The 27,144-nt window shown below is 41.3% G+C and overlaps 1 protein-coding gene across 1 annotated transcript; it reads right to left on the bottom strand.

Moving 5' to 3' along the window:
- Positions 1-798: 798 nt before the first annotated feature.
- chst6 (carbohydrate sulfotransferase 6) lies at positions 799-25,765 on the bottom strand. Its single transcript, XM_021319033.2, has 2 exons — positions 25,565-25,765; positions 799-3,615 (listed from the first exon to the last, which is right to left on the bottom strand). Exon 2 carries the CDS (start codon positions 3,556-3,558, stop codon positions 2,359-2,361), a length of 1,200 nt encoding a protein of 399 aa, XP_021174708.2. The 5' UTR covers positions 3,559-3,615; positions 25,565-25,765; the 3' UTR covers positions 799-2,358.
- Positions 25,766-27,144: the final 1,379 nt, after the last annotated feature.

The following is a 27,144-nucleotide window of genomic DNA, read 5'->3' as shown; positions in this document are numbered from 1 at the left end:
CCACATCCTGTCTTTACGGGAACAATTATGTAACAAGCAAAACTTTATCCTAAAACTTTCTCCATTTTAAGCATCTATTCCACCACAACAAGCTGTGCTCAGTTCAAGTTTCTCAGGGGGGAAAAAAAGCCACATCAAGATTAGAGCTGTGCATAAAAATCGATACAAAGAATAATATTGATGTTTTTAAAAACGATTTAATATCGATATTCTGGCTTTCAATATCAATATACCTCCCAACCCCTAGGGGGCGTTATTACAGCGCACCATTACTGTTCAAAGTGAGGAAGTGCAAGTGAGAGGAATCATCCCTTCACCCTAAAATCAGACGTTTGGGCACATTTTTGGTTTCGGTGATACGTTAAATGCATTGAACCAAATGCTTTATTTTCCGGTTAATATATCAGTGTTCAATAAATTGAACATAAATATAATATTTGGCTGGTTTTGTTAATTGAATGACTTTGAGCATTAATTTGAAAGTAATAAATATCGATACTGAAGTCAAATCAAATCAACCTGAGCTATATAAATAATCGTATTGTATCGTGAGCTATATACCGAGAATCGTATCGAATCGGGTCATCCTTGATGATACCCAGCACTAATCAAGATCAGAGTTCTCAGAAAATATTGATGTCCCCCCATTAATGAGTTCCTGCTTAACCCTGGACACAGAGCACAATCACTAAATTACATGCGAGATCAGATATTCGTGAACCACAGCAATGTGTTTAAAATTTAGGTGAATCAGATTGTTGCCCATGCAGTGCACCGCTGATTAATTTGACCTACGTCTCGATTAGCTTCTCCATCTCGGCAGCGGAGACTTCAAGAATGACTGGGCCCAATAACAATAAAACATTGAAATCTCTTTAAGATAAACAAACCCAACATTTACTAAAACAGTGTGTATGGAGGGCATAACTTTTCAACATTACGTCTCGATACAACCACATTTCTTTTCTCCCAGTAGAAACAACACAAAGCAGCAAATAATTGTGAAAGGGAAGGGAATTGTTGCATAGCTTTCACAGTTTTTCTGACTTGCATTTGTAATCAGGCCTCATTCAACTCTAATATTACAAGAAAGAAAAACCCCTGTGCAACCAACTAACCTCAGAAATCACCTACCCATTAAAGCTCTGTATAAACCAAGCTGCTCTTACGAAGGCCTTGGGGGTTTGTACGGGAATAAAAGCGAGCAAACATCATCATGAAGACCACAGAACACAGCAGACAGGTCTGGAAGAAGGTTGTGGGGACGTTAAAGCAAAGTTAGGTTATAAAACAACATCTCAAGCTTTGAATATCTTATTAAGAACTAAAAAGAGTTTGGCACAACTACAAACTTGCCTAGATGTAGCCGTCCACCTAAACTGAAGTCTGGCTTCTCTAGAAGAGAGTATAAAATGTGGTTGACACAGCAAATGTGAAGAAAAAAGGTGCTCTGGTCTTGCTCTACATGCAAAACAGTGTCTGTTTAGAAAAGTAACACAGCTAAACCTACATTCATCACTGTGAAACGTGGTGGCAGTGAGTATCTTTTTCTACAGGAGGATGGATGGAGCTAAATACGGGTAAACCGGGAGAAAACCTGCTGGAAAAGCCTTTACCTTCAAACAGGACAACGACCCTTAAACAGGCAGCCAGAGCTATGGGGGAATGTTTTTAGATCAAAACAATTGACAATCAGAAGCTATGGCAACAGAGCATGACATTTGAGACCCGGATACATTTGCTAGTCACAGTTCAAAGATTTTTCTTTGCAGAAAATGTAGAAAATCTTGCATAATTTTCCTTCCACTTAACTCAGCAGTACTTTGTGTTGTTGCATCACAAAGAATCCCGATAAAATTGGTAAAAGTTTGTTGTTAAGGGACAAAATATATATATTAAAAAAAAAAACTTGACGGGTTATGTTTATATTCATAAGGCTCTGTAGATCCATCAGACAAACGTGTTCTCTCAGTATGATCATGCTGCTTAGCAGAAACTTCACTGGTTTTAAAAAGTAATTAAAAAGTCACAGAGATAAACGTGTTTGAACTTTCCCTGGCTCCAGTTGGGACAAATCTAATCATTTGTTTAGAGAGGCTTTCAAGAACTAGGCTATATGTCTGTAAATTCAACCAGATCTGCTGCCGAGCCTTTTCCTCCACTGACAAACTACACCGGCATTCACAATAGCTTATACTTCTCCTCAGATTTTGAAAACGCACAGCGTGAGGCGTGTGCGTCCCAGAAAGCCGTGCGTTAATATCAGGGCCGCCATGTTTGCGGGCCGCCTGCGACGGACCGTCCGAGCTTGCGGCCTGTGAGAGGAGCTGAAACGGGAGGCGGATCCGTGAAGATGTCCTAACTGCGCACATCTGGCTGAGTTTTAGCTGGAACCCAGCTGAACTCATACGGCACTCGTGGAACGAGCAGATCGATATCGAGCCTCTTCTGCTCCTTATCGCTGTCCACCGTCCTGTAGCCGAGCAGCGACATGGCCCCTTTGCAAACGTCCTGAACGCGTTTGACCTTGTTGTAGGGCAGCATGGTGCGCCACGCCTGCGAGACTTTGGCGGCGTTCCTAGAGGTGATCTGAAAAGCCTCCTTCCTGCTGCCTTTGCCCTGTCCGTGGGTCACCCTGTAGATCCATTCCTCCATCTCACTGGTCATCTCTAAACCCACAAAGTCATAGATGTCACCGATCTCCTTCAGCGGGTTGCGCGCCACGTCTTCATAGCGGATCATTTTGTAGCGACCTCTCAGGAACGGAGGAGGCTTCAGTATCGCTCTCTCGTTGATCCGCACGTGGCTCCTGCAGATCTCCTGCATGACCTCGTACTGCACGTTGCCTGCGGGCACGTTCCTCTGCTCCAGGACGACGGCGTTGTCCCGGTCAAAGGCTTTGGCCGATTCCTCTCTGGACCGCATCACGGCCCGCGGGTCTCGAACAAGGTGAACGATGCGCAGGTCCAGGCTGGGGTCTTGCAGAAGCGGATAAAGGGATTCCAGCTCAAAAAAGCGGGTTTCTTTTAGAACCACGTGGCTGTAAGCGTGACAGGCCTCCTCCACCTTCTCCAAACCTTGAGCGTCACATTTCTTCTGGCACTGGGTCTCGTTGCTCATCTGGCTGCGCGGTGTGACCGAGCAGGCTGGAGGCGAGCACAGCGCCCGACTCTGGTACCACATGAACAGGTTGGAAACGTTGTAGTTCTCGGGCATGTAGGCGTCCATCACCGAGAAGTCGCACTGGTACACGCTCCGCATCAGATCCCGCACGGCCATCCGGAGGACTCGCGCCCCGGGTTTCTGCACCTTGGTCCACACGTGCCAGGCGGGCTCCATGAGGTAGAAAACAGACGGGTGCTGACTGAAGACCTGACCCAGGAAGGAGGAGCCCGACCGCCACGACGACAGCAGCAACACGTGAACCTTGCCTTTGGGGGGAGCGGAGTCACAGGGGCTTATCTGAATGTACCAGTTGCAGAACATCACCACTGCTACTCCCTGCAGGACCACCAGGAAAATCATCGTGTTGAAGTTCACTCTGCAGCGCAGACTCATGGCTGCGGATCCGCCGTCACGTCCTGGGCCAGGAGAACATCAGCTTTTTACTCCTCTCTGTAAAACAGGACACAGAGAGAGATGAAGACAGCTTTTATGACAGCAGGTTTTCCCACAAACATTTTAATTGCATAAACATTTCATAGAATTGACTCGGCAAAACGGGTTAATCTATCCTCTGTCTGAGGTCAACGTGAGAAAACTCAGTCCAGTTAACTCTACAGTTTCAGGGTTTAGGGGGCATTTAGCTGCCAAAAACCAAGAGCTCACATTTTCAGTTTAATAGCAGGAATTTATATCTTTTCACTGAAAACTAAACCTGACTCCGCCAGATGGATTTGCTCCGCATATCCATCTGGAAACCTTCCGTTGAAGTAATTTTGGGAAGGGGCGAAAATACTGGTTAGCTGATTGGCCTATGTTGGTGATAGACGGGCCAAATAAACCAATCAGATCAACGAAGCATATGACGTACTAACAGAGCGACGACAAAAACACAACCACAAGCTCTTGCCGAAACCAGTCGGGAGAAGAGCAAAAACATCTTTTCCTCTGAGAAAAGCCTCCAGAGCAGTGTTTTGCTCTTCTTTCAGTAAAGAAATACTCTGTAATTTCGATAAAACTTGCTCGATAGCCACGCTAACGCTAGTTTCATCGGCTGAAGCCGCCATGTTCTTTAGACTGAACTGTCGCGCTTCTCGTTGCGTCACACCTCAACCCGCCTCAAAGCCAACGCTGATTGGACATTCGTTTGGTGAACGGCTCCAAATTTTCTTTAACGGAGAGTAGCCAGACTGATCTGCGAGTGAAACCTTGAAAGCTCGCCAGATCAGGAAGGTCTCACGAAGCTACTGTAAACTTGTCCTTTCTTTTAAATACACTCTGTTCTCCTCGCCCACGGCCACGTTTGATGCTCGTGACATTTTCTCCTCCACGCCTGCAGACTTGCTCTCTGCATGGATCTCAGGTCTGTGCTCGCCGCTCGCTGATAGTTTTCTCAGATCAAAGTGGTACCATCGCCCAGCAACCGTTCCAGCCAATAGGACGAGAGTGTGCGACTGCGAGGTCACCGCCTTCTTTGGGGTGTGCTTGTTTCCTTCTGGCGTGCTTGTGAGAGTCTCTTTTAAACAAGCCGTCCTGAGAGAAACGAAGGTCCCTGTGAATTTATTTACAGCTACAACAGGTATATCTGGGAGCCTCTAACTAGGGCCGGGCGATGTGGCTTAAAAATAAACTCTCAACTCTCCGGCGTTGTTATACCAGATCTAATTAATTGATTTTTTTCCCCCTCCTTTTCGTTTCACAATAAGAAATAAAAGAAATTATTTTAAAAACTTGTTCCTCTGGCAGTTTCATCTGGGAGTTGGCCTGAATTCAAAGTGCAACCAAATCAAAGCTGTGAAACTTGCTTCTAAAAACTAATTAACTGAATGTTTGCTGCTAGTGGTTTTAGACAATGAGCTGAGAACAGGCTTCACTTCACTTGTGGAACTTCAAACTAACTTTCAAAAAAAATAAAGGAGTAAATTAAAGTGCCTCGTATTATGGGAAAATAAGTTTACACTTTACCATATTTTGACAATATATTTTCCTAAACATATATTCAGCATTGCCGCTGTTCTCTTCATGGAACACCATTGAGTTCATTGGCAAAATAAAATCCATATTTTCCAAAAAATAAATCTTTATAAATTGTAATTTCGGATTAATGGGATGCTTGAACTTGACAGTCTGCAATCAGCTTTTATTTTAAATAGCTGTATAAAGATTTGTTTAGAATGGTGTTAAAATAAGCAAATAGCCTCCACCTTGATGACCACGGCCATTTCAGATCCATCTGAAAATAACTGGTTGCTATAAAAACTACAAGAACGATTATACAATTTTTCTTTATACACATTTTAAATGTATCTTTCGGTGTATTCTTGCAAACTAACAAACTACATTCCTAAATCTGACACCAGCAGGTGGCTGTGAGGAGACGGGAAAGACTTCAATATGCAGCCGATGCAAAAACAAAGTAGGCAAAGAAAAATAATGACCTGCATTTTTGCATAAATTAAAATGTGCTTCACAAACAGATAAAACACAGACGAACAATGAAAAACAAAGATGACAATCAACCGAAATCATGAAACGATATCAGAAAATGGACGAGGAGCCTGACTGACACAAAACTAGGAGAAAAAGCTCAAATAGTAAAAAACATCAACCTTAAAAACACCAAAGATCCACAAAAGGACAGAACATAAAGCTCAACCTCAACTCTACGAAATGCTTGAAATAAAAGCAAAATTTTTAAATTATTTCTTTAATCTTTTTGTGAAGCAAAAAGGAGGGGAAAAAAATATTAATTAGAGATAAATCGGAGATTTTATTTTTAAGCCGTAGCCCAGCCTCGCTACAGACACAAATGTTTCCACTGAGAAACTTAAACACTTGTTTTTCTTCTGCAATCAGCGGAGCACAAAGAGAGGAGTATGGGAATTTATTTTATCACGTCACACATCGGGTAAAGTTTTATCTCACCTGTCTTTAAAAAAAATTAAATCTATGTGAAAGATGCAGACTAAAGAATGACTCGGCATAACTGGTATGACTAAGCTAGAAATAACTGCTGAAGTAGGAACACGAGCATTGCTCCTCCGGCTAGAACCAAAGACAATGGGTCAGGTTACCAGTCTGGAAATCAGGGTTTTTGTTTACATTTGTTCTTCATTGGTGTGAAAACGCAGGCTATACGGCTTTAAACAAAAAGAAAAACAAAACCCCATTCAGCCATATGTGAGAACACTGTACAGGTCTCCTGATAACATCACATAACACACTAAACATGAAACGCATACATGCAGAGGACCGGGGCCAACTGGAATAGCCTGATCGGATTTAAAAAAGACCAGCTATATACGCACTGCCGGGATGAGTTTGATTATCGGCCACGGCGTGAGCTCCCCCCCACGCCCCCTTCCCAACAGCCAATACTAGAACTGAAAAATAAGAAAACCATATTTTTCCAATTTAAGCAGCAAACATGACCCAAGGTATGTTAAAACATCTGCACTCAAAAAAGGAGAACCAGAGCATGTTGACATCTCATTTGCAGTTAATACATAAAAAAGGTTTTATTGGACGTCTTGGTTTTCATTAGAGAAATCTGGTCACCCAGTAACATTGATGCTCATCAGTGTTGTCCAGTCTAAGGAGTATTAATTATTTAAAAGAACACCAGAGAACGGCTTTGAAGGCTTTTGTTAGTGGTAGGGATGAGTACCTTTCACATTTGAACCGATGTGGATATGGATATCAAATTAACATATTTATTTCTCAATATATAAACTTGCTTGGATCTACAAATTAACCGTATTCAAAAATGTATGATTTTTAATACATTGCCTGAATAATTAAGTCAATGTAATGATAAGACAGTTTTTTTCCTTATCTTTCAACCATTCATACAGTGACTTTGTAACTAATCACAAGCAGTTGAAAAATACTCTTTCTCTAACTCACTCTATCACTACAACGCACCTCATTTTTATGTATGAGTAATTAATTTATATATTTATAATGTAAATTCTAACCTTCCAACATGTTGGCAGTTCAAACTTGACACCTAAAGTTTGCAAAGGAGCATCAGTCAATGTTTTCCTACTGTTGCAAATTTCTCAAATCAGGGAAAGGTAAAGAAAAAGTGCAAAAACCTATACGGCTAGGACTGTGTGCACAACCAAAGAATTTGACTTCAGTTATAAACATAATGAACAAAAGGAAATTATGAAAAAAAAACACACAAAAAAAAAACTGGATTGCGAAAAGCCTCAGCGGCATCTTTTTTCCCCCTCATGTTGTAAATTTACTCTCTGCTATTGGTATAATGGAACTTCCTTACTGTTCTGGCTAAATATTACTGTTGCATAATAAATGGCAGTAAAACAGATTTGTTTGACAAGTTATCCTCTTTAATCTACTGGCAAACTCCAATAAAGCGCCGGTGAATGAAAGAAATAGAAAGTGACATAAAAGAAAAAAATTGATTGCCGCAGTACAATGGGTGCTACATATACACAGCGGTCTGATGTTTAATTTCCAACCTTCACAGTACAGCCTACCCTCCTCTCTCTGCTCATTTCTTATCTGACTACGGTGAGTAAAGACCACTAGTGTCTCAAAAAACCTAAAAACAAAAAAAAAGAAATACTGACCACCCCACCGCAGCAATGAGATGAAACACTACAAACGGCCTAAAGCGGGAAAAGATTACTCTGAAAAGGAGGTGAAAAACATAACTACGTGATTAGGAAAAGCCATTTAACTGAACTGAGGAGAAAAAGATCTGACCAGATTTAAATCTGGACTTTTAAACAACCCCATACAGCAGATTTAAGCAGATTTTTTTTTAGAAAAGAAATGTTGGCTTTAGGCTTTACAAAGGTCTGCATAAACAGTCAGAGAGCTTAAAACCTCGTATAAAATTTCTAACAGAAACATTTTAGAAAGATATAAAATGTGTAACAAAGACCCATAGAGCAGCAATATCCATAGATATTACAGGTATTTTTTTTACTTACAGCAAGAAGAGTATATAATTAACAGCTTCTGTGTCTTATAAAGGTTTTGGAGAGTCAGCAGGACGATGCAACACACATCAATGAACAATCACTCCCTGGGACCAAAGGCAGCCAGTGACTGTGTCCAAAGCCGGTTCAGAAATGTTACTCTTAGGATGTTGCACCTTTCTGATCGTAGAGCAACTTGTTTGGAAACATTTTTGCAATAAAGATTAAATATCTAGAAGTTTCTCACAACTCTGTGGGCAGATTTGGTTGATTTCCTGGAGCTGCGGGAGAAGTTTATCATTCCCCTTTATTTAAAACCCGCTGTGGCTCTTTCTAATCGCTGCTTCTCAGACAACACATTCTGATCATCCGCTCAGAGGCGACCCTAAACGTACGCTTGTCTAAATGTGTTTGTTTCACACAGACGCTGCACTAACAACCCAGTCCCGTATCTGAAGAAACGAAGCTGTATCACCGTGAGACAATTACCAGAGAAATTCAGAACTTGTGAATTTTTTTTTGCACATTTGGCGGAGATTTATGCCATTTCCATGACATTCCTCTTGCTTGTTCCTGAAGATCTCTTGTCCAGCTCATTTATAAAAACAAGGCTAACAGACGCGTCTCGTTGTGTAACAAAATACAGTTTAACTCAGCGAGATACTTTAGCCTCAAGAATGGCACCGAGGTCAAACAACCAACTTAATGTTGAAGATTAAATATTTCCAGAGCCACACACACCAGGAAAAGTACAGAAGTTTTTACAAATCTTATTAAAACCCGATGGTTTAGGAAGGCTTCTTGTGAAACATGATGAATGAGTGCGCACTACTGTATGTTGCGGTTTACCTTCATCTGAGTTTATATAAAAGGAATAGCTGAGCTGAGCTGCAATAGAATTATAAGCAGGTAAGACCGGCTAGCCACAAAAACGAAAACAAGAATCAAACATTAAGTCCAAGTAACTCTAATAAACACATTTTATACAAGTGACGTATCTGGAAAGTATCTGAAGGTGACCTATTTAAACATCCTGGCATGCAGGATATTTAAATAGGTCACCTTCAGAAAACATGCTTCTTATACTGATCCAAAAATACGACTGGGGTGGGGGGATATATTGCTGAAATATAGATTATACTTGTCCAAACATATGCTTTTTAGTGCTTTTTAAATTAAAAAACAGGAGACAGAACAGTTTTAATTATTTTTTCACAAACAGTCTCTCAATCAGTCCAGAACATTTCCAAAGAGGTTGACAAACCAGAATAAGCGCATATGAGGAGCTAAGTTAAACTGAAATATTTAATGTGTTATATCATCAACTTTAATTACCATAACTAGGCATTGCTCTAATGATCTAAAGACGCACCCAAGATAAAACTGTGATCATTATTCTGACACTGTGGCATGCTGCACAATGATTTATCTACGATGACTAATTTCCAACCGTCACCGCTCCTCAGGAATCACATTTTTGCACTCATTCCTTGTCTCCATCTGACTCCTGTAGCAGCTTCGCTTTCCAAATGCTGTCTATTCTCAGAGAATAAACTTTAAAATACTTCTGTTAGTTTATAAATCCCTGTATGGCTTAGCACCTAAATAAATCACAGACTTGTTATCAGTGCATCAACCATCCAGACCACTAAGGTCTTTTGGCTCCAGCCTGCTCTGCAGAACCAGAACCAGACATGGAGAAGCAGCATTTAGTTCCTATGCTCCACTGATCTGGAACAAACTTCCAGAAAACTGTAAAAGTGCTGAAAGCCTGAGTTCTTTTAAATCAAGATTAAAGACGCATTTGTTTAGGATTGCCTTCAACTGTTCTAATTGAACTGCATTACTGAAATATAATTAGTTTACTTTGTATTCCAACTGTTTTTACTTGTTTGCTTTTAAGTTTTATTTTCCCATGTTCTATTTTGTTTCTGCATTTCATTTCTACTTGCTTTTATTCTGTTTTATTTTCCTATATTTTAATCATGTAAAGCACTTTGCATTGTCTCTGTACTGAAATGTGCTATACAAATAAATGTGCCTGCCTTTGCCTTTGAAACAAGGTTTCCCTCCTCAGATAGTATAATACGTTTATTTTATTGTCGGAAAACAACAGAAAACATTTCTATGGTGGATTCTTGTTAATGTCAAAGGCAACAATTAATTTGTATATAATAGGAAATAATCTCAGAGATTTTGATCAGTTTTAAGGCCAGTTGGTCGTACAACGCTGCCACCTGCTGATAAAATTTGGTAAGTTTGGCCTATTTTAAATGGGCCATATCATGCAAAATCCACCTTTTATAGCCCTTAAATACATTTTGTTGTGTACTTGGAGTTACAAGGCGTGCAGATAATTTGAATGTAGTTTGTTCAGGGGCTGTGTAGATATCTCTAAATCTCTCTATTTCAGTTTTCTCTCTTTTCTACTGGAAAAGCGAGAAAACTGGAGGGGTTGCGGTGTCAATCGCCTGTTTTAGATTTAAAGAGACAGCACCAAAACGAGTTGCTCTCAAACACGCCTTAGAGCAGGGGTAAAAACATGGAATGTGGGGGTAAATTAACAAAGAATTCAGACCAAAGCATTGCAGTTCTACTTTGTATAGACCACAACTGAATAAATTCATGTGAAAAGGAAGAATTGAAAAGCATATGTCCCCTTTTATATAGATATAGCCATGTTATAAGCTTATAAAAAAGACCAAAAACCGTTTGATCATTATAAAATAAAGTTATATACGCCAGACCTCCATCCTAATAATATTTTGATGGCCCTTTTTGTGGACCATAATAGATCCAGAACCGGGCGGGATGACCAGATATAAACAGGCATGGTGCCATCTACCGGCAGTGTTGCTGAACTATCATAATGCCGGTTTGCGTAATTAATAAATCAAAACTAAATAATGCCGGACCGAGACAGACCCTCTGAAATGCCTCGCAGTAAAGCGATTTATTAATTAAATAAATCGATCTACAGCAACTTTAATAGCTTCATATCAGAACATTTACTAATGTCAGGCAACTCTGTGTCACATCTGAGCCTCAGCAGGTTTAGCGTCCGCTTCAGTGAACACCAACATTCAGACTGTATTCCCAGAGAAATTCCAGGCTTTTTCCTCTTGGTATCATATATTTTGTGGGTTTTTTCACTGGATCTTGGGACTTTCTGCATTGTTTTGCTGGGAGATGCTAATAGCCGTTAGCCACTTCCTTGTTTTATCCCCTGCTTCACATGCGCAGTACGTACTTCCTCTGTTGTTAAACATAAACATGAAATTATTCATTTACTAATTAATTGAGTAAGAACAAAGCGTAAAGCTGCAAAAATAACAACTAATACACCAGCTGGACATGATAATTTTTCAGAAAAACTTTGTATGCAACCAGAGGGAGCTACTAACCTATAAATAAATAATTCAATCTGAAAAACTCACAGAGAAAGAAATGGAAATTAGAAGGATTTTATTGATACAATATTTTAAGTCTTTGGCGCTCAGACCTCGGCAGGAACATTAATGCTGAATTATACTTTAATATGCATAAGTAGATGTATGAGAACAGGTATGTTCCCCCCAGGTCTGAAACTGGTGGTGGAGTGGAGATAGAAGAAGTTTGTTCAGTCCATATGGTGATCTGATTAAGATAGATGTCCAACTTGATAAACACAGGTTTGCATGAACTGTCCATGATGAGCAAGCTTGAAGCGACTGTGGAGAGGAAAAACTCCCCTTTGGGAAGAAACCTCTGGCAGAACCGGGCCCAACATGGTGGTCTTCTGCCGGACCAATAACAGGCGATAGGGAGTGATGAAGACTGAAGGGAGAAAACACTCTGATGGGTTGAGGATGGAGGAACGTCTTGGAAGCTAGATTAACTCAGCTATGATGGTGGAGAAGGGGTTGGGGGTGGGTTGAATCGGACATCTGATTCGAAATCCAACATGCAATCCGTTTGCGCTTGCTGGTTAGCAGGCTGAGACGTGGATTTGAAGTTGCTTTTAAGATGAGCGTGGGATGCTGATTGGCTTCATGGAGGTGCGGTTCGTAGCTGATTGGCTCACATCAGAGGCGTATCGGACTCTGATTGAATGGAGGCAGGCGATGAGTTTCTTCGATTGAACTTGCGCCTTCAGCTTCATTTCAATCTGAAAAACTCACAGAGAAAGAAATGGCAATTAGAAGGATTTTATTGATACAATATTTTAAGTCTTTGGCGCTCAGACCTCGGCAGGAACATTAATGCTGAATTATACTTTAATATGCATAAGTAGATGTATGAGAACAGGTATGTTCCCCCCAAAAATGCCGAGGTCAGAGCGCCTGCTCATAAGGCAGTGTGACGGGATAGTGATTTAAATGGGAGATGATTAGGTGAATGAAATGAACAAGGAGAAGTGAGCAGAGATGCTTTCTTGCGGAAGATGTCTTGCGTATGCTTCTTGCGGAAGATGTCTTGCTTATGCTTTCTTGCGGAAGATGTCTTGCTTATGCTTTCTTGCGGAAGATGTCTTGCTTATGCTTTCTTGCGGAAGATGTCTTGCTTATGCTTTCTTGCGGAAGATGTGAGCAGAGATGCTTTCTTGCGGAAGATGTGAGCAGAGATGCTTTCTTGCGGAAGATGTCTTGCGTACGCTCTCTTGCGGAAGATGTCTTGCGTACGCTCTCTTGCGGAAGATGTCTTGCGTACGCTCTCTTGCGGAAGATGTCTTGCGTACGCTCTCTTGCGGAAGATGTCTTGGGTACGCTTTCTTGCGGAAGATGTCTTGCGTACGCTCTCTTGCGGAAGATGTCTTGCGTACGCTCTCTTGCGGAAGATGTCTTGGGTACGCTTTCTTGCGTACGCTTTCTTGCGGAAGATGTCTTGCGTACGCTTTCTTGCGGAAGATGTCTTGCGTACGCTCTCTTGCGGAAGATGTCTTGCGTACGCTCTCTTGCGGAAGATGTCTTGCGTACGCTCTCTTGCGGAAGATGTCTTGGGTACGCTTTCTTGCGGAAGATGTCTTGCGTACGCTCTCTTGCGGAAGATGTCTTGCGTACGCTCTCTTGCGGAAGATGTCTTGGGTACGCTTTCTTGCGTACGCTTTCTTGCGGAAGATGTCTTGCGTACGCTTTCTTGCGGAAGATGTCTTGCGTACGCTTTCTTGCGGAAGATGTCTTGCGTACGCTCTCTTGCGGAAGATGTCTTGCGTACGCTCTCTTGCGGAAGATGTCTTGCGTACGCTCTCTTGCGGAAGATGTCTTGGGTACGCTTTCTTGCGTACGCTTTCTTGCGGAAGATGTCTTGCGTACACTTTCTTGCGGAAGATGTCTTGCGTACGCTTTCTTGCGGAAGATGTCTTGCGTACGCTTTCTTGCGGAAGATGTCTTGCGTACGCTTCTTACGAACGCTTTCTTGCGGAAGATGTCTTGCGTATGCTTCTTGCGGAAGATGTCTTGCGTACGCTTCTTGCGGAAGATGTCTTGCGGAAGATGTCTTGCGGAAGATGTCTTGCGGAAGATGTCTTGCGTATGCTTCTTGCGGAAGATGTCTTGCGTATGCTTCTTGCGGAAGATGTCTTGCGTATGCTTCTTGCGGAAGATGTCTTGCGTACGCTTCTTGCGGAAGATGTCTTGCGTACGCTTCTTGCGGAAGATGTCTTGCGTACGCTTCTTGCGGAAGATGTCTTGCGTACGCTTCTTGCGGAAGATGTCTTGCGTACGCTTTCTTGCGGAAGATGTCTTGCGTATGCTTCTTGCGGAAGATGTCTTGCGTATGCTTTCTTGCGGAAGATGTCTTGCAGATGATGCACGTAGAGAAATGAGTAATCATGACAAGATGCGACACAGGTGACATGATGCATAACAGGATGCATATCAGAAGGCTTGACGCAGGCATGAAAGAACACATGACGAGACGCAGGACCAGATTCTTCGAGACGCACGAGAGAGTGCATTGCAGGATAAATAACAGAATGAGTGACGGGATAACTGTCAACATGAGTGGCAATATGAATGAAAGTATACATGTGATTAATGATGATGTGAAAGAAGCATGAAAGATCAACTATATGATAGGAGAGTTACGAACTGTGATGATTATGAATGATAACTCAATTTGAAAGAGTGAAACATGAAGGGTCTGACGGAACATGTGAAAAGTTTCAATCCACCACCAGTATTTGCAGTTAGATTACCTTAAAGCCGAGAGGCATTGGGCAGCTAAAATGAATGGAAGCTCAGAACGATGTGTGAGGCATGATGATGATGACCGAGCCCATTGTTTGAGTGATCAGGAACCTGTGAAACAATTATAAAGAACCCCCCCAAAACCTACGGATGGCAGCATCCGTAAATTTTTAAACACATCCACGACAGAAAGGCATTATAGAATATATTTCGATCAGGCGAGAAGCAGACCAGACGGTCAAAACGGCAGCTCTCAACCAGAGTATCCTGTTCAAAAAGGAAAGAACAAATTTAGCGAACTCTAGCTGCCTGGAAATAAAGCATGACTCTGGCAATGATGCATTTGTGAGATTGAGGTGACCAAGCAAGGAGGGCAGCTGACAGTTGAAAATAACTGATATGGGACGAGACTGATATCTTGTGAATTCGAGAGCTTACTGCAGGCAGGAACCATGCTGGAACCAAGTTGAGATCAATACCTAGAACTCGATTTGCAGGCCGACAGGTTTAATTTAAAAAGGACAAACTGAGAATAGTGAAAGGAAGATCTAGGAGAGGAAGTGACCACAAGATGAATGAATGAAGAGGATGAAGATGGTAACATGACTGAACATTGTGCCAATTCAGGCACCACAGAGAAAGCGTGCTCCAGACGGGCAGAGAAGAATGAAAAGGAGAAGCAGCGTAGCTTAATAAGAGGGCCGTTTGCCGCGAAGGCCTACCAAACTGGGCCGTTTGCCGCGAAGGCCTACAAAACAGGGCCGTTTGCCGCGAAGGCCTACAAAACAGGGCCGTTTGCCGCGAAGGCCTACAAAACAGGGCCGTTTGCCGCGAAGGCCTACAAAACAGGGCCGTTTGCCGCGAAGGCCTACAAAACAGGGCCGTTTGCCGCGAAGGCCTACAAAACAGTGATGTGGAATGGGAGATGAAGGTGAGGTGAATGGTGAGGTGAGGTGAGGGGAACGGTGAGATGGATGGTGAGATGAGGTGAGATGAATGGTGGGGTGCTCGGCCGGTGCTCGGGGTTGCTGCATGGCTGATGCATGGGGGCTGATGCATGGGGGCTGATGCATGGGGGCTGATGCATGGGGGCTGATGCATGGGGGCTGATGCATGGGGCTGATGCATGGGGCTGATGCATGGGGCTGATGCATGGGGGCATGAAAGATGAATGCTCATGACATGAAGGACACAAAACAGGCACATACAGAGTACATGAGGAGTAGGAGACGGGCACATGGCAGGGCACATGGCGGGCACATGGCCGGGCACATGGCAGGGCACATGGCAGGGGTATGAGACAGGTACGAGCGGGGTACGAGACAGGGCACGAGACAAGGCACACAACGTAGCACGTGGCAGTGCCCGATGAAAGTAGGTGAAGAGAATTTGACAGAATACTTTATGAATGCCTGGCCAGAGCAGCAGAGCTCGTGAAGGGCACAACAATTGGTATAAATTGCTGGATTTAAAATGCACTTCTGAAATAAAATGGGTTAAGTAACAACTCAACCCTACTGTCCGGTTAAACTGAACGTGAATGACATTGAAGGTACTTAATGCGGACGGATTGCCAATAGTAAGTCTTTGAATGACGAAATCAGAGATTTAAAAAGCTGAGACATTTGCTAATACAGCCTGCAGGTTGATGATAAAGGGGAGACGAGAAGAACGTTGCCATATCAAAGATAGTAAGAGAACACAGGAATGGGAAAACCAAAGAGGAAAAATGGTAAGGTTAACATTTCAACTTACAAACTTAATTAACACTTAAAATTAAGCATACTATGGACAAGAAATTACTGTAGAAAATATGAACAATGAGTTGAATTAGAATGACATAATTATGAAATAAGAGAAGATTAATGGAGTCCATCGCGAACCATACTGCAACCAGTAGGTGGCAGTAATGCTACTACAAGCCTGTAGCCAACCGCCAAAACCAGGAGAAGAAGAAAACGAAAACAAACAGAATGGATGGGATACCTCTGCCTAACAGACGGACAGTTCAGGAGCATGATGAGCGAAATGCATGTAATAAGAATGAAACATGAGTGGATACGTGTTACCTTGAGCTGCTAGGAGCGGCATGAGAGGAGATCCGGCTGAAAGTTGCGCGGGACGATAGCCGCTTTCGGCTACGAAGCAGAGCGGGACCGGAACTGAGTCAGAGTTGGGACGGCGTCTACGTCGCTTGTGAAAAGCGGGGATTTGCAAGTTCATAGCGCCAGGAATCGGAGCTGATGAAAACAGAGGTTGGGAGATGGAATGAGACGCCACGGCGGAAGAAGGCTCGCTAAGAGAGCGAATCCAGGTCAGTGCTGGTTAAGATATGCTGGAGCGAATACAGAGATTGCAGAGGATGGATGCGCGGCTAGATGGCGTTCCTAAGAGCAGCAGGATTTGAGGATGAGTTGTTATCGTCTTGAATCGGACATCTGATTCGAAATCCAACATGCAATCCGTTTGCGCTTGCTGGTTAGCAGGCTGAGACGTGGATTTGAAGTTGCTTTTAAGATGAGCGTGGGATGCTGATTGGCTTCATGGAGGTGCGGTTCGTAGCTGATTGGCTCACATCAGAGGCGTATCGGACTCTGATTGAATGGAGGCAGGCGATGAGTTTCTTCGATTGAACTTGCGCCTTCAGCTTCATAACGTGTCAATGCACCTTTAAGATATGAACTGTTTCAGTGCTGCCCTTGATTTATTTCCAGTTTTATGAAATCATCTTGGATGTGTCATTTGATCTCGGATGTTTTAAGCAACGTACGAAGAACGGACCCCTGGGGTCCAAGCCTTGGGGTCCGAGGGGTCCGAGATCAAATGACACATCCAAGATGATTTCATCCGGCTAATCATGATCCGGCTAACTGGGTTCTTCAAACACACCTGTTGTTTATGATTAGTATGGCTGGATTGAGTTATCTGAGATAACTACGCGTTCATGCATTTGTTTAAAAGGGCAAATGTATCGATAGTATAAACAATGATCAGCAGCGCTGCTATTGGCTGTTCAGCATGTCAAAAGAACGCCCAGTTTTTCTCCCAAGCAGAACACGAGCTTTTAATGGAAAGTTATGCCGAATTTGAGTCATTAATTAAAACGACAGGTAACACCTCAAAATCTGTTAAAGCCAGGAGAGAGGGCTGGCAAAAAGTAGACAAATTAATGCGTAACTACTGTCCATGGTAGATGTTTCTATCACTTTCTACAGTATGTATTTTGGCATTTTAATAATTTCATATTTATTTTGTTCTTTTATGTCAGAGCCTCCACGGGAGCCATTAGAACATGGGGAAAAAAGTGAAGTACAAGAATATTCTACAAAATGGTAGCCTTTAAGTATTAAACTGTATTTTAAAAAGCAACTTCTTCCTCTTTTTTTAAAGCCACTGTTGAATGATGTATTTGTCTGTTTATAACAGCCACCAATAAGAAGGCTGGGGGGAAAAAATGGGTTATTTTTACTTTTGTTGCATGAGGCATGTTTCACCCTTTTTTTTTTTTACAAAATGACGCAGGGTGCCATCTGTTCCCTATATAAACGGCTTCTTCAACAAAAAATTTGTATTTTGACCTGAAAAAAAAACACAAATTAAGTAGAGAAATTGAACTCCACAACGTGAAAAAGAGAAACATTGCACTAGAGATCAAGTTGCTTCAAAAGGACCTTCAGAGTAAGTTCTAAAACACCATTTGACAGTAGTATTGCTGACTTTACATAACTATCTCTTATTGCAGACAAAATATGACTTGCAGGCTTTTCTTTATAAATAATTGTTTAAATAAAATGTCAGGAACTAAGCATTATTTGTTTCGTCTTTTATTAAACATTAAAAAATGGTGTTCCACAATTCTGTCCCGTCCTCTGCCACTAGGTGGTCCAAGTGCACTGGCTGGACAGACTTCCCTATCTCCTCCGCTTATAAAGCTGCGATCTAATCCTGTTTACATGAAATAAGCCTGCTCGCGAGCAGGTTTAAGCTGGCGCACATGTTGCTATGACAACAATTGCAGGATGAGTTTCGAAGAACCAAATGATCCAAGATCATGCCAAATCGTCAACAATCAAATCCAGCTAACTGAGTTAGCGACGTACGAAGAACGGACCCCTGGTGGCTGTAGTTATGCAAAACATATGTTGTTTACAAAGGGAGGATCTATATCTATTTCCTTGCGTCACTAGGGGAGTTATAGCTATAAAATCTCCCTCTCCCGCTCTTCTTGACTGAGATGTCTGATGTTCCTCCAGGTATCTGTTGGAGCCACTTCTCCAGAGTGGGGGTTACTGTCATGAGTGCTCCGATGACCATGGGAGCTACTGTTGTCTTCACCTTCCAGGCTCTTTCTCTTCCCTGAGCCTTTGGTGTTTCTCCAGTTTCTCTTTTTTCCAGGCGTTTCCATCACTCGGGACGGCACAACGACTGTCCTCTGCTGCTTATCAATGACCACAATGTCCGGTTGGTTGGCCATTACCATGTAGTCTGTTTGTATCTGGAAGTCCCACAGGATCTTAGCTCTGTCGTTCTCCACCACCTTGGGAGGTGACTCCCATTTTGACCTGGGGGTCTCCAGTTGGTTTTCTGAACAGATATTTCTGTTTGCTATACCAGCCACGTATACCTTCCCTGCTAGTATCTTACACCCTGCTATGAGATGCTGGATGGTTTCTGGGGCCTCTTTGCATAGCCTGCACCTGGGATCTTGCATGACACTGGGCCTCTATTGGACCCAGTACAGGTGGTGGGAGACAAAAGGACTGTAAGCAAAATCATTGATGGACAATGTCTCCCACCCCATGCATGGAGCTGTAGCAGAGCTGGAGAGCTCCAAGGCAGAGGTTCCCAGACTTCTCAGCCTGCGACCTCCAAAATAACGCCACCAGAGACCGGCAACCCCCTTTTCAGCGGGGTGGGTGGCATTTTTTTTCTTTTTGGAAATTATTAGAATAAAGTCATAAAATTGTGAGAATGAAGTAGTAAATTTATGAAAACTTACAAAAAAGTGCAGTCTCCCCCCCATGTTAAAATGAGGAATCTTGAGCATCTTGTTACGTTATACTTTGGTATCAATTTCATAAATAAGGAGATACTAAATCTTTCTAGCAAATCGGCATCAAATTATTATTGTCAGGATTTTGAAACGATTATACAAACGAATGTGTGATTTTATTCTTGTAATATTAGGATTTTATTCCAATATACAAGTTTATTCTCGGAATGTTCTTTATTCTTGTACACCTAATATTATGACTTTATTCTCGTATCTTCCTTGACATATAATCTACGGCCATTGGCTAAAGCAAACTAATTATTGGCCACAGGGGAGAAAATTTTCACAAAAAACTAAGACATTTAGAGATCAATTTCACATTCGCAAGAAAAAACGTGTTTTCCGATGTCGACAAGTGCTAAATTTTCAAGAAAAAATATTTTTCCATGAATAAAGGCATACATTTACTGTATCAAAGCAGGTATATTTCTGACATTATAAAGTATGACATTTTGGATCAGCTTGTGAATTTCCCCATTGCGGGACATTAAAGGGATTCTTATCTTATCTTAAAGCCCTGGGCTTTTCAGATAAAAGGTGCCACTCTGTCACCTTTTATCTAAGGTAAGGAGGTGAGTATTGCGATATTATAGCCTACCCATAGTTTGTCACAAAACATAGTTTTAAGATTTTTATAAGCACAAAAAAGTAATCCTGAATGTTTGAAAGTAAGGTTGCTGTAGTTTGGAACAGATATTTTTGTCAAGCTTAGATTTTAACCCAATCGAACATTTTTGGGCAGAGCTGAACACATGCAAGACGGCCTAAAAAAAACGAGAAGTTGGGACATGAAAAACAAAGGTTAATGATGTTAACTTTTGTTGTTAATGATGTAATGACAGGACCAGAAAGACAACGGCTGGTTTTCAGATTGAGGATGCTTGGAGATCCAGCTGAGTGATATAACGGGACATAGGCGGGTATCAAAGATGTCTTGCACGCGCCCAACAACAATAAATACTAACTGTGAGACGTGGCAGAGAGTGAAAGGAGGATCATGTTCTCAGTATTTCAGGAGCATTGAGGTACCACGCAAAAATGGAAATCCAACAGAAAGCAAATTAGAGATTGGGTGCAAAGCTAGGATTTTTTAAAGCTTGGCAAAAAGTACAAAAGTGTGTCTGACTAGAATCCTGAACTGTTCAACCAGAACAGTCTTCAACAGTGGTTGAACTGATTCTGGCTACAAAGACAAACACAGACACAAACAGAAGAGGAAGTGACTGTGCTGAGCTGTGTGATGCTTGTTCAGCTACATTAGACTGAGAAAGTCAGTGTGAACAACAAGGAGAACCAAGCCATTAATCCAAACTGAGCCAAAACCTGTAAACCGACGGGGGGACAGGGATGGATCTGGGCCCACTTATGAAGCAAAGCAGTGGGAAGTTATACACACATGCAGTATTTTATTTATTCAATGTTTTCCTTTCTTAGTGAACTCTGCTCTGGAGCACAGGAAGTGTTTAGTTAATAGGCGTGAAGAGGTTCTTATGGTGTAAATGTTTATTTGATAGTGATGTTTCTGTAGAAGTTATTTGGTGCAGAGTTCCTGAAGTAGAGTGTTTGTGAATTATAGTGGGCCCAATAAAGAAAACTGCAATAAATCAATGAAGTTATGCTATGCCATCTAACTTTAAAGCATGCAAAACCCAACCTTTATCAGTTGAATGAAAAAATACTGTAAGCATTAATTATGATTAACAAATAAATAGTGATGAGCCGTGAGGCAATACCCCCAAAACCACTTTTTTTTTAACCAATAAACTGTTTCCGTGGTTGTCTTATAGTACTGTCTATGTCCTGGTCATTGTTTGGACAAACAACTGCATATTTGTTCAAATCCTGCTTTTATGACTAAAACTGTCAGTTTAGCGCCCTCCTAAGGCTAAACGGGTGTCTTGCATTGCATTTCATATCCATATTGCTATTGGTCCAAAGGCTTGTGTGACTTCATTTGGCTTACTAGACATTAAGGATCCGTTGCCAGTGTTTGAACCTGGGCTGTGAGTTTAGGACTGGACAATAATTATATAACAATATATACCGATCGATAGACGTGTGGTGCGATAGGAAGAAAAAAAAAAGGGTCAATAAAAAAGTTCAATAGAGCAGTTTTTAATGTAGGTCGTTACATCATCCCAACCAATCACAAACACAGACCCAGGAAAGCGTCCTCTCCAAGCCCCGCCCCCTTCAAAGAGTCCAGAAAGTGCAATTTCTTTTTTTTAAAACCTGCAATTTTGGTTAAAAGTTAGTTGAATAAAGAGTTGAGTTTGACTCCAGCATTTCTGTGTTCTTTATCTAAAATGTTTATAACAGAATTTTATTGGTAAAGGAATCAGTCTTTTTTTACAATATTATTCTATAAAGAACGATCAAGTTTCACTGATTATTGCGAACATAGAGCTCCACAGTGGCATCTGATGGGGCCAGGCCTGATAGTTCAAACATGGCGTTTGAAACATAGTGTTTCATAGCACTCTTATTCTCCAATTTTGGTACCAGAGATGTTTTTCCGTTCCAGTAACTACGTTTACATGGACAAAAGCAATCGGAATAAAGGGCCGATCAGAATAAAGATGCATCATGTAAACAAGCAAATCGGAATATTGTGATCTGATTAAGCTCAATCGGTATTAAATTGTATTCCCAATGAGAGGGGTGGCTTATGGCGATTGACAATCCGATTGACATTGTTGTGAACATTTTATTGATGTATGTAACTCTGATCATATCTTCTCTGGATGCACCTGCATAAACTTTCCCATGTGAAGAAGGCTCACATGCTTACAGATTAACTACTGTGTTTTCAATATCCAAGGACACAGAGAGGAGATGAGTTTGATAAGAACTGGATCGTACCAGTGGTTCCACTCCCTTGAAGATAACTCCCACATTCTTTGTTCACCCAGAAATGTATAAAAGTTTTGTCTTTTCTTTTTCTCGTTGCTCTGTTTCCTGACTGCGTTAGGGGACAGAGACATTCAAACGCTCATGCCTTTGAATAAATAACTTAAAGACAAACAATGCATCATTTGTTTTCATGAGTGGTGTGCTCACTTAATTGATAATTATTAATATCCATTACAGCATGCATATAAACGCTTGTCAGGATCAAGTTATTCTGAATATGGCAAACTGACCTGAGTGCACATGTGCGCCCAACTTAGACGTGACGTATATCCACGTTGTTGAATTGCGGAAATACATCGGGACGCAAAACTGAACTTTTCTGTTCGAAACACTAAAAGAGATCAAAATGATTACTTGTTTCATAACATTTCATCCACAATTAGAACATGGTACAAGTCCATCCTGGGCGATCGGAAGACAAACGAACTTGTGTAAGTTAATACTGGTTTGTTTACTATTTTTGGTTGTTCAGCAAAGACAGAAGTTCTTCTTCTGTCTTTTAGGAAAATTTGATAACCGCACATGTCAGAGTGGTTATATTATGTATAAAGCCAGATGTATATAAACACAGATTATGATCAGATTACTTGATTGTCTGCCTATATAAACAATACAATCCAATAATTTTTTGTTTTTTAATCCAAATACATTTCAATCCGATCGTGAACCTTTGTGCATGCAAACATAGTTATTGAGGATTAGGGTGTGTGTGTGTGTGTGTGACTTGTTAATGATGTGAGACAGCAGTGAAAGTATGGAGAGCTATAGGGAACAATATTAAATAAACATATGCAACAAACAAATGTACCATGAAATAATGTAAAATTAAATAATTAAATGCACCAAAAAATGTCCCATTAAATCATTAAATGTATCATTAAACATTATCAAATAAGTAAATGTTTCATTATTTCATGGTACATTCATTTATTTCATGGTGTATTTACATTCATTTATTTCAAGATATATATATTTTTAGCCTTCCATAGTTAGCAGAGCCGGGGTCCAGTGCTAGAGGTGTCAAAAGGATTCACAGCAATTACTCAAGTAGAATTATAGATACTAGGGTTTAAAGATACTTCTGCAAAGTAACAACTCAAGCCTTTTACTAAAGTAAAAGTATAAAAGTACCGGATATAAAACTACTTAAAGTATCGAAGGTGCACAGCCACGTTATTTGACTTATTTTATTTATACATCAGTAGATCACTCTGGTTGCATACAAAGTTTTTATGAAAGATTATCACGTCCTGCTGGCGTATTAGTTGTTGGGTATTTTATGCTTTGTGTTTGCTCAATTTGTCAGTAAATTGAGCATTTGTGTTCATTTACGATTTTAACATCATTTTATTTAATTAATATTGGTTGGTCAACGATCACCCGAGCTGCCGCTTTACTGTGAGGCGTTACAGAGGTTCAGGCTCAGTCAGTCATTATTTAATACTGATTAATTAAGCAAACCAGCATTATCATAGTTCTACAATACTGTCGCTAGATGGCACCACGTCTGTTTATATCTGCTAAAAAAGGACCATCAAAACATTTTCAGGATGGAGGATTAGTTTATATAACCTTATTTTATCATGATCAAATTAAGCACATAACATGGCTATATGCCTTTAAAGTATAAGCATCCCCCGAAAACAAAATTGAGATTGGCTATTTCACCCATATTTATGTCCATTGAAAACCAAGCATTTAGTACAATGCCAACATATTAAAGGTCCATATAGCTGCAATACTGAGCATCAACATGGGTTTCATGGAACAGGTAATTTGATGTCTGGTTGCCTATAAGTATTGGTTCAAAAAGTCAAACTTCAGAGACATATTTTCAGTAACACTTTAGTTATTATTGAATTGTAAATTAACATCCAAGCTTAGCAACAGGTGTTGATCAGGGCAACAGATGTACAATAACAAAACTGGACATGAAAATGAGTGCATTACCCTCTTATAACAATAACCCTTGTATAGTTGTCTGTATACATTGACCAGGGTTCACCAACATGGTGACCGCAGGCACCAGGTAGGCCTCCTGGACCACATGTAGTGGCCTCAAGCTTGTTCAAAGAAATACACAACCCTACAGTGAGCTGCATTTAAAATGCTATTCTAATCAGTTACTCTTCCTTTTTAATCATACTTGTATTAAAAATGACAAAAGCATTAAAAACATCTCTATATTACGTAAAGTTAAGGTGAGCTCAGACTCTTGTAGTTCAAAAATCAGCACAGGTAGCCCTTCATATAAAACAGCACCGATGAAGTAGCTCTCAGTTTCAAAAAGGTTGGCAACCCCTGCAGTAGACAGTGTTCTCAAAATTAATGATTAATCTTAGCGGTTAATCAAAAAGGGAAGAATAAGGAAAAGAAATAATCCTAAAAATGCAATTCAAGTTTTTTTGGGGGGCGTTTGCCAAACAACTTGGTGCAATTCTGCCTCAAACCACAATCAAAATCAATCAGTTTAAGGACCGCTGTTTTATCTGAATATTTTTTTGTTTTGTTTTGTTTTCTAGTGACAAGCCAGAACGAAAACAAGCTGAAATAAAATAGAAGTAATGAGCCTATTTTCAAAATGTAAGCAGTAGAAAGTACAGCTAATTGCATCAAAACGTAAGGAGTAGAAGTAAAAAGTAGGCTAAAAAGTAATTACTCCACTAAAGTATAAATAACCAACATTTCTTCTTGAGTAAGGTAACAAAGTATTTTTACTTAGTTACTTGACACTGTCCAGTGCATGAATAAACACCGACTGCCGAAAGAGAAGCCAAATCCAATCCAATGCTTAGAAATAACCCACTTCCCCTAGCAACATGTAGTATACTTGATGTTAACTTAAGTATAAGTTATATAAGCCTAAGTCTTAATGTATTTAGTCTTGGACCTATTTTTATACTTTTTAGTATAAGTCAAGTATACTTTACTACACTTTTGTTAGGTATATGAAACTTAGTTTAAAAAAAGTAAACATCAAGTTCACTGCCTTATTTCAATGATGGAATAAGTATACTTGTTGTACACTTGAATAAACTACTTTTTGCTAAGGTTTTAGGAGAGGTGTGCAACTACAACCAACCGTTAGCAATGATATAAAAAAACAGCATGCATTTTCTTTTAGAACTAAACTGTTGTTTTACTTTATGGATGATTTTTGTTTACAAGTTTCTTTCCTTGTTTGCCAACGAACCAAACGCGGGGGCGGGGGCGCACGGTGCGCGGACTGCAGGCAAGCCAGAACCGCCGGCGAAACTTTCTGCATTTGCTGTGGACTTATTTAGAACAGAGTATATCTAATAAAAAAAAAGTCCTACCTTTGACTGCTTTTTGTTTGTCTTGTATAATTTAGTCGTCCTGCCGCCTTCCAGGGAGGGGGGGAGGGGGGTCGTCGCTCGGCTCCTCCGTCTCCCGAACACCTCGGTTTAACGGAGCTTTCTGGGACCGTGCGCTACGGGCGCTTCGTACGTGTCCCGCTGCTCGGCGGTGCTGGTCTGAATGGACGGCGGGGAGGGGTGGGGCGAAGGCTGATGGGTGGTGGTGGTGGTGGTGGTGGTGGTGGGTGTGGGGGGGGGGGGGGGGGGGTGTAGGGCAGGCGGGGTTCCTGAGACAGTGAGAGCTGTCCCACAAACGACGCACAGAAAAGGCCCAGAGAAACCTTCGACGTCCAACGGCTTGCAGAGCAACCGCTAACGGCTGCGGGGTCGCTAGGCAACCACAGAACCCCCGCTTCCGGGGTTTCCCTAAAAAAACTCCAATAAACGGAGGGGAACGGGACGGCGCTCAACAACACCACCGTCTCGCTTCTTTTGAGTTTCGGGTCAGAACATATATTCGAGAAGCGGTCGCTGTGTACAAGCGTTATAATAAGCTAGATACAGGCCCAACGTTCGGAAATGCAAACCTGCGCATCTCAGCATGAGCAAAAAAACAAGCTGGCTGCTCACAGAGCGCTGCTGGGTTTAAGTTAAGAGGAAGGAGAAGTACTCCTGGATCAGCGCTTGTGCGCCTGTGTTCTTGTACTTGCAGCTGAGCTAGAACTTTTGCTGCTCGTTTTACTGGTAAAGTGAGAACTTTGATGCAGACTGAGGACTGCACCCAATTTTCTTATTGTTTGTTTGTTCCTTTTTTTGTCTGGGCTAGGAGTTAAGTTCAGGGTGCTAATTAGGTTTAGTTTAGAGTTAAGTTACAGAAAGGCTTGAAATGAATGGAAATCAAGACACAGTCCTCACTTTGTACTTTAACCAAGGATGTGTGTGTGTTCTTATTTGCAGCTGAGCGAGAACTTTTTTTTTTTTTTTTTTTTTTTTTTGCTAATCTTACTAGTAAAGTTAAGACTTTCATGTAAAGTATTTTGTGCTTTAAACAAGGATATATGTGTGTGTGTCTGCTCGGTCTTCTAAAAATACCTAGTCGGCCATGGCAGATGGCCGCTCACACCGAGCATTGCTCTGTTGGAGTTTTCATCCTGGTAAAAGGGAGTTTTCCTTTCCACTGTCACCACGTGCATCCTGAGTATGAGGGATGTTGCAAAGTCAATTCAACACAGTACAAGTGACTGTCCCCAGTGACAACGTGCTTATCTAGACGGAGTGAATGCTGCAAGTCAATGACTCCATGCAGTCTGCTGGATTTCCTTGGATAGAAATGGACACCATTGCTTGATAACTTGGATCGATTCTGAATGTGTGTACTTGATTTGGGATCTGTCTTTAGGATTTGATTGAATTTACTTTTTTTTCATAAAGTGCCTTGAGACGTGTTGTGAATTGCCGCTACCAAAATAAATGGAACTAAATTGAAAATGTGTGGTGGACACAGTTGCACAAGAATAACCGCAACCTTGAAAGGATTGTGAAGCAAATTAGCAGTTGCTCTGACATGTAAGATTAAGTGC

This window comes from Fundulus heteroclitus, chromosome 2 (assembly GCF_011125445.2).
Source record: "Fundulus heteroclitus isolate FHET01 chromosome 2, MU-UCD_Fhet_4.1, whole genome shotgun sequence".
NCBI classification, from domain to species: domain Eukaryota; kingdom Metazoa; phylum Chordata; class Actinopteri; order Cyprinodontiformes; family Fundulidae; genus Fundulus; species Fundulus heteroclitus.
This window is presented reverse-complemented; position numbering and strand designations above follow the sequence as displayed.